General features: G+C 41.8%; 1 protein-coding gene across 2 annotated transcripts in view; it reads left to right on the top strand.

Moving 5' to 3' along the window:
* Nucleotides 1-11,154, top strand: part of LOC118542827 (cell adhesion molecule CEACAM1-like) — a 47,514-nt gene extending 36,360 nt beyond the window's left edge. The window contains exon 10 of one of the 2 annotated variants that reach the window (XM_078063159.1): nt 9,582-11,154. In XM_078063159.1, coding sequence (XP_077919285.1) covers nt 9,582-9,697 — 116 coding nt within the window. In that variant the 3' untranslated portion in view covers nt 9,698-11,154. The remainder of the gene's footprint in view (nt 1-9,581) is intronic. The other variant, XM_078063160.1, reaches the window with a different exon arrangement.
* Nucleotides 11,155-11,522: the final 368 nt, after the last annotated feature.

Here is an 11,522-nt window from a genome sequence, read left to right on the forward strand (position 1 = left end):
TGAAGGGATGCCAGCGGACCTCAAAAGAAAGCTGGGGTAACAATTCTTATATCAGACAAATTAGATTTTAAACTAAAGTCTGTAATAAGAGACACAGAAGGACACTATATCATTCTTAAAGGGTCTAAAAATCCCGAATTCACCAACTAACTCTACACCTTAAAGAACTAGAGAAAAAGCAACAAATGACGCCTAAGCCATGCATTAGAAGAGAAATAATTAAAATTAGAGCAGAAATCAATGAATTAGAAACCAGAAACACAGTAGATCAGATCAATGAAACTAGAAGTTGGTTCTTTGAAAGAATTAATAAGATTGATAACCCACTGGCCAGACTTACCCAAAAGAAGAGAGAAAGGACCCAAATTAATAAAATTATGAATGAAAGGGGAGAGATCACGACCAGCACCAAGGAAATAGAAACAATTATTAGAAATTATTATCAACAACTATATGCCAATAAACTGAGCAATCTGGATGAAATGGAGGCCTTCCTGGAAACCTATGAGCTGCCAAGACTGAAACAGGAAGAAATTGACAACCTGAATAGGCCAATAACCAGTAATGAGATTGAAGCAGTGATCAAAAACCTCCCCAAAAACAAGAGTCCAGGGCCTGATGGATTCCCTGGGGAATTCTACCAAACATTCAAAGAAGAAATAATACCTATTCTACTGAAGCTGTTTCAAAAAATAGAAACAGAAGGAAAACTTCCAAACTCATTCTATGAGGCCAGCATTACCTTAATCCCCAAACCAGGCAAAGACCCCATCAAAAAGGAGAATTTCAGACCGATATCCCTGATGAATATGGATTCCAAAATCCTCAACAAAATCCTAGCTAATAGGATCCAACAATACATTAAAAGGATCACCCACCACGACCAAGTGGGATTTATCCCGGGGATGCAGGGGTGGTTCAACATTCGCAAATCAATCGATGTGATAGAACACATTAATAAGAGGAGGGAGAAGAACCATATGGTCCTCTCAATTGATGCAGAAAAAGCATTTGACAAAATACAACATCCTTTCCTGATTAAAACTCTCCAGAGTATAGGGATAGAGGGAACATTCCTCAAGCTCATAAAATCCATCTATGAAAAACCCACAGCGAATATCATCCTCCATGGGGAAAAGCTGAGAGCCTTTCCCTTAAGATCAGGAACACGTCAAGGGTGCCCACTCTCACCACTGTTGTTCAACATAGTACTAGAAGTCCTAGCAACAGCAATCAGACAACAAAAAGAAATAAAAGGTATTCCAATTGGCAAAGAAGAAGTCAAACTCTCTCTTTTTGCAGACAACATGATACTTTATGTGGAAAACCCAAAAGACCCCACCGCCAAATTACTAGAACTCATCCAGCAATTCAGTAGTGTGGCAGGATAGATAATCAATACACAGAAATCAGTTGCTTTCTTATACACTAACAACGCAACTGTTGAAAGAGAAATTAAAGAAACGATTCCATTTACAATAGCACCAAAAACCATAAGATACCTCGGAATAAACCTAACCAAAGAGGTAAAGGATCTATACTCTAGGAACTACAAAACACTCATGAAAGAAATTGAAGAAGACACAAAAAGATGGAAAAATATTGCATGCTCATGGATCGGAAGAATAAACATTGTTAAAATGTCTATGCTACCCAGAGCAATCTATACCTTCAATGCCATCCCGATCAAAATTCCAATGACATTTTTCAAAGTGCTGGAACAAACAATCCTAAAATTTGTATGGAATCAGAAAAGACCCCGAATCGCCAAGGAGATGTTGAAAAAGAAAAACAAAGCTGGGGGCATCACGTTGCCCGATTTCAAGCTATATTACAAAGCAGTGATCACCAAGACAGCATGGTACTGGCATAAAAACAGACATACAGATCAATGGAACAGAATAGAGAACCCAGATATGGACCCTCAACTCTATGGTCAAATAATCTTTGACAAAGCAGGAAAAAACATGCAATGGAAAAAAGACAGTCTCTTCAATAAATGGTGCTGGGAAAATTGGACAGCCACATGCAGAAGAATGAAACTGGACCATTCTCTAACACCATTCACAAAGATAAACTCAAAGTGGATGAAAGACCTCAATGTGAGACAGGAATCCATCCAAATCCTAGAGGAGAACATAGGCAGTAACCTCTTTGACATCGGCCACAGCAACTTCTTTCAAGATACATCTCCAAAAGCTAGTGAAACAAAAGCGAAAATGAACTTTTGGGACTTCATCAAGATAAAAAGCTTCTGCACAGCAAAGGAAACAGTCAACAAAACAAAGAGGCAACCCACAGAATGGGAGAAGATATTTGCAAATGACACTACACATAAAGGGCTGGTATCCAAAATCTATAAAGAACTTCTCAAACTCAACACCCAAAAAACAAATAATCAAGTCAAAAAGTGGGCAGAAGAGATGAACAGACACTTCTCCAAAGAAGACATACAAATGGCTAACAGACACATGAAAAAATGTTCATCATCATTAGCCATCAGGGAAATCCAAATCAAAACCACACTGAGATACCACCTTACACCAGTGAGAATGGCAAAAATGGACAGGGAAAGAAACAACAAATGTTGGAGAGGTTGTGGAGAAAGGGGAACCCTCTTACACTGTTGGTGGGAATGCAAGTTGGTACAGCCACTTTGGAAAACAGTGTGGAGGTTCCTCAAAAATGTAAAAATAGAGCTACCCTATGACCCAGCAATTGCACTGCTGGGTATTTACCCCAAAGACACAGATGTAGTGAAAAGAAGGGCCATATGCACCCCAATGTTCATAGCAGCAATGTCTGCAATAGCCAAACTGTGGAAAGAGCCGAGATGCCCTTCAACGGATGAATGGATAAAGAAGATGTGGTCCGTATATACAATGGAATATTACTCAGCCATCAGAAAAGATGAATACCCAACTTTTACATCAACATGGATGGGACTGGAGGAGATTATGCTAAGTGAAATAAGTCAAGCAGAGAAAGTCAATTATCATATGGTTTCACTTATTTGTGGAACATAAAGAATAACATGGAGGATATTAAGAGAAGGAAGGGAAAAATGGGCGGGGGGAATTGGAGGGAGAGATGAACCATGAGAGACTATGGACCTGAGAAACAAACAGGGTTTTAGAGGGGAGGGGGGAGGGGGGATTGGTTAGCCCGGTGATGGGTATTAAGGAGGGCACGTACTGCATGGAGCACTGGGTGTTATACGAAAACAATGGATCGTGGATCACTACATCAAAAACTAATGATGTATTGTATGGTGACTAACATAACATAATAAAATTAAAATAATAATAATAATAATAATAAATGTAAAAAAAAGAGAAAAGAAATTCACCTGAAACTCTGGGTCTCTTCTCTCCTGGGTCACATAGGGAAATGTTACCTCTGAGTTGACCAAGCCCCCATCTCTTGTCCCCCAGGATAGAGGAAGGGGTGAGTGGTGTGGACATGGTGGGACCACGCTAACTAGAACACCAGAGCTGTGGCCAAACCATGAGAGAACTCAGCAGTCCTCACACTGCTCAGGGACCAAAGCTATAGACACTCCCAGTGTTTATAAATGTGGTTTGGGTGTCGGGAGCACAGAACATGGGGCCTCTGATGACCACGTGAAGATGAGCTAGGAAGGAGTTGCTGTGGGCAGCAAACATAAACCACAGAGAAGGATGAACTGGGCATCTTTTCCCTTGGCTATTCTTTAATAGTAGGTCAGCTGGCAACAAATTTTCATATTCTTCCTTCGTCAGAAAATTTCCTTCTTTCCCCTTTCCTCCTGAGGATCATTTTGCCAGATACAGGATTTGTAGTCGATTTGAAAAACCTGCCTCTTCCTTCTGGCCTCCATGCTGTCAGATACAAAACCTACCGTCACTTACTTAAATCAGTGTTCCTTAATAAGCAATGGGTTGTTTCTCTGGCTCTTTTTATTTATTGATTTTTAAAGATTTTATTTATTTACTTGAGAGAGACAGAGTGAATGAGACAGAGTGAGAGAGCAAAAGCCAGGGGGAAAGGCAGAGGGAGAAGCAGCCTCCCTGCTGAGCAGGGAGCCCAACACAGGGCTCGATCCCAGGACCCTGGGATCATGACCTGAGCCGAAGGCAGACGCTTAACGACTGAGCCATCCAGGCGCCCCTCTCTGGCTCTTTTTAAAGATTTTTTTCCTCTTGTCTTTAGTTTTCACAAGTTTGCCATGTGCCTTAGTGTGCGTGCTTATCGTGTTCGACGTTCACTCAGCTTCTTGGACCATTATTTCTTCAGACACTTTTTTCAGTCCATATTTTTTTCCTACTTCTGGTATCCACTGACACCAATATTAGATCCTTTCTTTTTTTTTTTTTTAAGATTTATTTATTATTTGAGAGAGAGAAACAGAGTGTGCTCATGAGCAGGGGGAGGAGCAGAGGGAGAGGGAGAAGGAGGGAGAGAATCCTCAAGCAGACTCCCCGCTGGGCACCAAGAGACCACAAGTCAAGGAGTACTGGCAGACTCCAGAAACTGGAGAAGGCAAGAAAATTGATCCACCCCCAGAACCTCCAGAAAGGAATGTGGCCCCGCCGATATCTTTATTTTAGCCCAGTAAAACCCATGTTGGACTTCTGACCTCCAGAAATGTAAGGGAATAAATGTCTGCTGCTTTTAAGCCACCGTCTTTGTGGTAATTTGTTACAGCAGTAATAGGAATCTAATACAGACTGCATATTAGATTATATTGTTGTATGAATATCAAATTGGGGGAGCTTGATCATCGTACTGTGGGTATATAGGAGAAAATCTCGGTTGTGGTGAGATACGGGCTGAAGTAGTTAGGGTGAAGTATTAGGATACCTATAACTTCCAAGTGATACATCAAAAAATCATATATATATATATACATATATATATATAATGAAAAGATTTGTGTGCATGCACATGCATAGATCTACATCTATGCAGCTAGAATACAAATGTGACATTGGTAAATAAGCATGAAAGGTATATGGGAGTTCCCTCTAATAGTCTTGCAACTTTTCTCTAAGTTTGACTTTTTTTTTTATTGGGGGGTGGGGCCTTATGTTTTAGAAGCATACACAAAAGTGTTTAGAAACAATAGTATATGATTTCTAATATTTAATCCGGTCGGTGGAGGAGTAGAAGGGAGACAGATACAACAAGGTTCATCATGAGTTGATACTTTGAGCTGGAGATGGGTACTTGAGGGTTCACAGGACCATTCTCTCTAGTATAACGAACTAGAATCCGCTTGTCCATGTTTGTATACAAACTCTCTTTGTATACATTTAAAATTTTTCATATGAAAAGATTTCAAGGAAAGAGAAAAAAATTTCCAGCTCAGAAGTTTTATCAGTGAGTTCCACAGAACTTTCAACACAGATCATCTCAAAATTATACAAATTCATCCACGGAACAGCGAGAGACTATGCCCCCAACTGACTCTGGGGTTAGTATAACCTTTAAACTGAAATAGAAACAACCACAAAAGTACAAAAAGAGGAAAATATCAGGCCAATCATACTCATGAACAGAGAGACAAAAATGTTAATCACGATATTCTCAAACCAATTCCAACAGTATATACAATAAGATAGTACACCGTGACTCAATTCCAATTGTCCCAGGAAAGCAAAGGTTCAATATTAGAAATTTATAAATGGGCGGGGCATCTGTGTGGCTTGGTCATTTAAGCGGCTGGCCCTTGATTTTGGCTCAGGTCATGATCTCAGGGTCCTGGGATTGATCCCCGTGTCGGGCTCCGTGCTCAGTGCGCAGTCGGCTTGAGGATTTCTGTCCCTTTCCCCCTGCTCCTCCTCCTCCTCAAATAAATTAATTAATTTTTTTAAAAAAATTTATAAATGGAAGAGGGTAAGAATTTCTAGAGTACCATAATGTTCTGTTTCCTGATCTAGCTGCTAGATACATGGGTGTGTTCAATTTTTGAAAATTCAGTAAGCAAAACACTTCATTCTGTAACAGTCCTCCTACCCCCTCAACTTTTTTCATGATATAGACTCTTTGAAAAGACCAGACCAGACATTTTGTCTTGTAGAATGCCCACATTCTGACTTTGTTTCCTTATGGTGTCATTTCATTTGCTTCTCTAAACCCTGTATTTCCTATAAATTGGAAAATGAATCTCAAAGCTGAAATAGATTCAGGTTATATTTTTTTGGCAAGAATGCTTCCTGGGTTTCATATTGCATCATATTAGGAGGGACATCCTAACTACTTGTCTAGACCTTATGCCAATATAACTATTTTCATGACATAAAAATTGATCAGCGGGCATTTTTTTAGGTTTTTATTTACATTCCAGTTAGTTGGGGTGCCTGGGTGGCTCAGGCGGTTGGGTCCTGATCTCAGGGTCGTGGGATCAAGTCCCGTGTAGGGCTCTGTGCTCAGTGGGGAGTCTGCTGGAGATCCTCTCCCTCTGCCCCTCCCCCCTCGCTCTCTCGCAACAAAACAAAACAAAAAAGTCTTTATAATTTAAAAAATAAAATAAATTCCAGTTAGTTAACATGCAGTGTAGTATTAGTTTTAGGTGTACAATATACTGCTTCAACACTTCCATACAACACCTGGGGCTCATCACAACCAGTGCCCTCCTTAATCCCCATCTCCTATTTCACTCATTCCCCCACTCACCTCCCCTCTGGCAACCATCAGCTTGTTCTCATAGTTGAGTCTGTTTCTTGGTTTGCCTCTCTTTCTCTCTCTTTTCCCCCTATTCTAATTTGGTTTGTTTCTTAAATTCCACATGCCTGAAATCATATGGTATTTCTTTTTCCCTGACTGATGTAGTTCACTTAGCATAACACACTCTAGCTCCACCCACATTGTTGCAAATGAAAAGGTTTCATTCTTTTTTTGTGGCTGAGAAATATTCCATTGTATGTATACACCACATCATCTTTATCCATTTATCAACTGATGGACATTTGAGCTGTTTCCATAGTTTGGCTATTGTAAATAATGTTGCTATAAACATCGGGGTTTGTGTATCCCTTTGTATTAGGATTTTTGTATCCTTTGGGTAAATACCTAGGAGAGCACTTCCTGGATCATTGGGTAGTTTTATTCTTAACTTTTTTTTTTTTTAAAGATTTTATTTATTTATTTGACAGAGAGAGACACAGCGAGAGAAGGAACACAAGCAGGGGGAGTGGGAAAGGGAGAAGCAGGCTTCCCGCGGAGCAGGGAGCCCGATGCGGGGCTCGATCCCAGGACCCTGGGATCACGACCTGAGCCGAAGGCAGACGCTTAACGACTGAGCCACCCAGGTGCCCCTATTCTTAACTTTTTGGGGAACCTTTCTACCGTGTTCCAGAGTGGCTGCCCCGGTTTACATTCCCACCAACATGCAGGAGTGCTCTCCTTTCTAATCAGTGGGCATTTTTTTGTGCAAAGACAAATTTGTATACAGAAATTACAAGATTAGAAAACTATCTACCATGCTGGTCCTCAGCAAAAGGAAAGCTGTCTATGGCAAGCCCACAGCTAACGTCATACTCAGTGGTGAAAGGCTGAAAGCTTCTCTATTAGAATCAGAAACATGACAAGGGTGCGCATCCTCACCACTTCTATTCAGCATAGTACTGAGAGTCTTAGAGCAATTACACAAGAAAAAGAAATAAAAGGCATTCATGCCAGAAAAGAAGTAAAATTCTCCTTGTTTGTAAATGACATGATCTTATATAAAGAAACTCCAAAGTCTCCATGAAAAACTGTCAGAACTAATAAATTTAATGAAGCTGGAGGATGCGGGGCACCCGGGTGGCTCAGTCGGTTAAGCATCTGTCTGCCTTCGGCTCAGGTCATGATCCCGGGTCCTGGGATCAAGCCCCGCATTGGGCTCCCTACTTGGCGGGGAGCCTGCTCTCCCTCTCCCTCTACTGTTCCCCCTGCTTGTGTTCTCTCTCTCTCTCTGTCAAATAAATAAATAAAATCTTAAAAAAAAAAAAATGGAAGCTGGAGGATGCAAAATCAATCTCCAGAAATCAGTGCATTTCTATCCCCTAACAAAGAACCTATGGCAAACTACCTGGAAAACAAATAAAAGGTTCCCATTTCCCATGGCATCAGAAAGAATGAAATGCTTTGCCCTGGCGGGGCCTTGAGGGGTGGAAGCAGGCACCGGGGAGGCAGGGAGTAGTCCAGTCTGTAGGGTCAGAGGCAAGGGAGCTCTGCTCTGTGGGCACCAAAATGCTGCTTGGGAGGCAACCCCCAGCCCCCACAGACTATGGGTCAAGGAATAAGCAGAGTCCACTCAACCAGAAGAGAAGCAAAGATAAAGCACGATGGCTTCAGTGTCTAATGGGAAGCAAGACCCAGGTCCCCATTTGCCACCAAGAAAGCAGAGCCTGTAGTTTTGGAGTACTGCCCAAAGATGCACTTGCTGGTGTCTTGGCGTTCGGCTTTGCAAATGCCATACCTAGGAGAATGCCAGAGTAAATTCCATTCCTTGGAAGATCTGCTCTTTTTTGGCCCAGGAAATAGCAGGAATGGCTGCTTATGTGTGAAGAATGCAAAATAAAGGATGCATTGAATGAAAAGGGACATTCACAGCCTTCACCTTCCTAAACTCTGTATCTATTAGAGTTTCCTACACCTCTGAATTTGTACACATTTAAAATTTGAAGTGTTGGCGCGCCTGGGTGGCTCAGTCGTTAAGTGTCTGCCTTGGGCTCAGGTCATGATCCCAGGGTCCTGGGATTGAGCCCCGCATCGGCCTCCCCGCTCTGCGGGAAGCCTGCTTCTCCCTCTCCCACTCCCCCTGCTTGTGTTCCCTCTCTTGCTGTGTCTCTGTCAAATAAATAAAATCTTCAAAAAATGTTTTTAAAATTTCAAGTGTACTTTAAAATAGTATACTTAGAGTGGGACCGAAACATTGTGATACTCTCACTCTGTTGGGAAGCTTCCTGTGGAAGATTCTCAATGAAACTGAACAGCAAATGTTTTCCTGCTGTTTAAGAACCTATTGAGAGCTCTGCAAATGGAAAAAAATTATGGTGCAACTAGCTTGTTTACAGCTAAGTAAAACAATTCAAAGTCTTCTCTGAAAAAAAAAAAGAGAGAGAGAGAAAAGAAACAATAAAATAATTTGGACTAATTGTAACCCAGGAGGGGAAAGATCTGTAGACTGAAAACTATGAGACATTGATGAAAGAAACTGAAGCACACGCAAATCAATGAAAAGATATCCCCTGTCTATGGGTTGGAAGAATTAATACTGTTAAAATATACATACTACTCAACATGACCTACAGATGCAATGCAATGCCATCAAAATTCCAATGGCATTTTTCAGAGAAAGAGAAAAAAGCAATTCTAAAATTTGGATGGAACCACAAAATATGCCAATAGCCAAAGAAGTCTTGCGCAAGCAGAACAAAGCTGGAATCACTTGGGCAAGAATCACTCTTCCTGATTTCAAACTACATTGCAAAACCGCAGTAATGAAAGCGGTATGGCATTGTGACAGCCCTCCACCAGGTTTAAGGGTTCACCCTTGCTTGCTGACTTAAGTCCCATGATCTGTAGCAGAACTAACCTACTTTTGGGATTTCCAGACCACTGGCCTCGAGGAGTGAAGGACCAAACTTTCCCAGGAGATAAGGCCTGCCTACATTGGAAAATAGTTGCCCTGGGTGCACGCAGGTCTGTTCAGGGTTGTGTCCATATATGACTAGCCGCCTGGGCACCTGCTTCTCCTGCATGCAGCCACCCTCCCTTTTCTCATGCCTTCCCCTTTAAAGCACCCTCCACTCCCAAACCCTCTGGACAGGAAACATGGTCTTTGAAACATGAGTCCACCGTCTTCCCAGCATGCTGGCTTCCTGAATAAAGCAACCTTTCCTGACCTAAATGTGAGATGGGAATCCATCAAAATCCTTGAGGAGAACACAGGCAGCAACCTCTTCGACCTCAGCCGCAGCAACTTCTTCCTAGACACGTCATCAAAGGCAAGGGAAGCAAGGGCAAAAATGAACTATTGGGACTTCATCAAGATAAAAAGCTTTTGCACAGCAAAGGAAACTGTCAACATAACCAAAAGACAACTGACAGAATGGGAGAAGATATCTGCAAGTGACTCATCAGATAAAGGGCTAGTATCCAAAATCTATAAAGAACTTATCAAACTCAACACCCAAAGAACAAATAACCCAATCAAGAAATGGGCCGAAGGGGGCTCCTGTGTGGCTCAGTTGTTAAGCGTCTGCCTTCGGCTCAGATCATGATCCCAGGGTCCTGGGATCGAGCCCCACATTGGGCTTCCTGCTCGGTGGGAAGCCTGCCTCTCCACCTCCCACTCCCCCTGGTTGTGTTCCCTCTCTCACTGTGTCTCTCTCTGTCAAATAAATAAATAAAATCTTTAAAAAAAAAAAATGGGCCGAAGACATGAACAGACATTTCTGCAAAGAAGACATACAAATGGCCAACAGACACATGAAAAAGTGTTCAACATCACTCAGCATCAGGGAAATACAAATCAAAACCTCAGTGAAATACCACCTCACACCAGTCAGAATGGGTAAAATTAACAAGTCAGGAAATGACAGATGTTGGCGAGGATGCAGAGAAAGGGGAACCCTCCTACACTGTTGGTAGGAATGCCAGCTGGTGCAACCACTCTGGAAAACAGTATGGAGGTTTCTCAAAAAGTTGAAAAGAGAGCTACCCTACAACCCAGCAATTGCCCTACTGGGTATTTACCCCAAAGATACAAATGTAGTGATCCGAAGGGGTATGTGTACCCCAATGTTTATCGCAGCGATGTCCACAATAGCCAAATTATGGAAAGAACCAAGATGTCTGTCAACAGATGAATGGATAAAGAAGATGTGGTATTTATATATACAATGGAATATTATGCAGCCATCAAAAAAAAAGAACTCTTGCCACTTGCAATGACATGGATGGAACCAGAGGGTATTATGCTAAGTGATACAAGTCAATCAGAGAAAGACAAGTATCATATGATCTCACTGATATGAGGAATTTGAGAAACAAGACAGAGGATCATAGGGGAAGGGAGGAAAAAATGAAACAAGATGAAACCAGAGAGGGAGAAAAACCATAAGAGACTCTTAATCTCAGGAAACAAACAGGGTTGCTGGAATGGTGGGGGGCGGGGGAGAGATGGGGTGGCTTGGTGATGGACATTGGGGAGGGTATGTGTTATGGTGAGTGCTGTGTATTGTGTAAGAGTGATGAATCACAGACCTGTACCCCTGAAACAAATAATATATGTTAAAAAAAAGAAGAAGAAGAAAAAGATAGTAGGAAGGGAAAAATGAAGGGGGGGACATAGGAGGGGGAGACGAACCATGAGAGACTATGGACTCTGAGAAACAAACTGAGGGTTTTAGAGGGGAGGGAGGTGGGGGATGTGTTAGCCCGGTGATGGGTATTAAGGAGGGCACATATTGCATGGAGCACTGGATGTTATACGCAAACAATGAATCATGGAACACTACATCAAAAACTAATGATGTAATGTATGGTGACTA

Source organism: Halichoerus grypus, chromosome 15, assembly GCF_964656455.1.
Source record: "Halichoerus grypus chromosome 15, mHalGry1.hap1.1, whole genome shotgun sequence".
Taxonomy (NCBI): Eukaryota; Metazoa; Chordata; class Mammalia; order Carnivora; family Phocidae; genus Halichoerus; species Halichoerus grypus.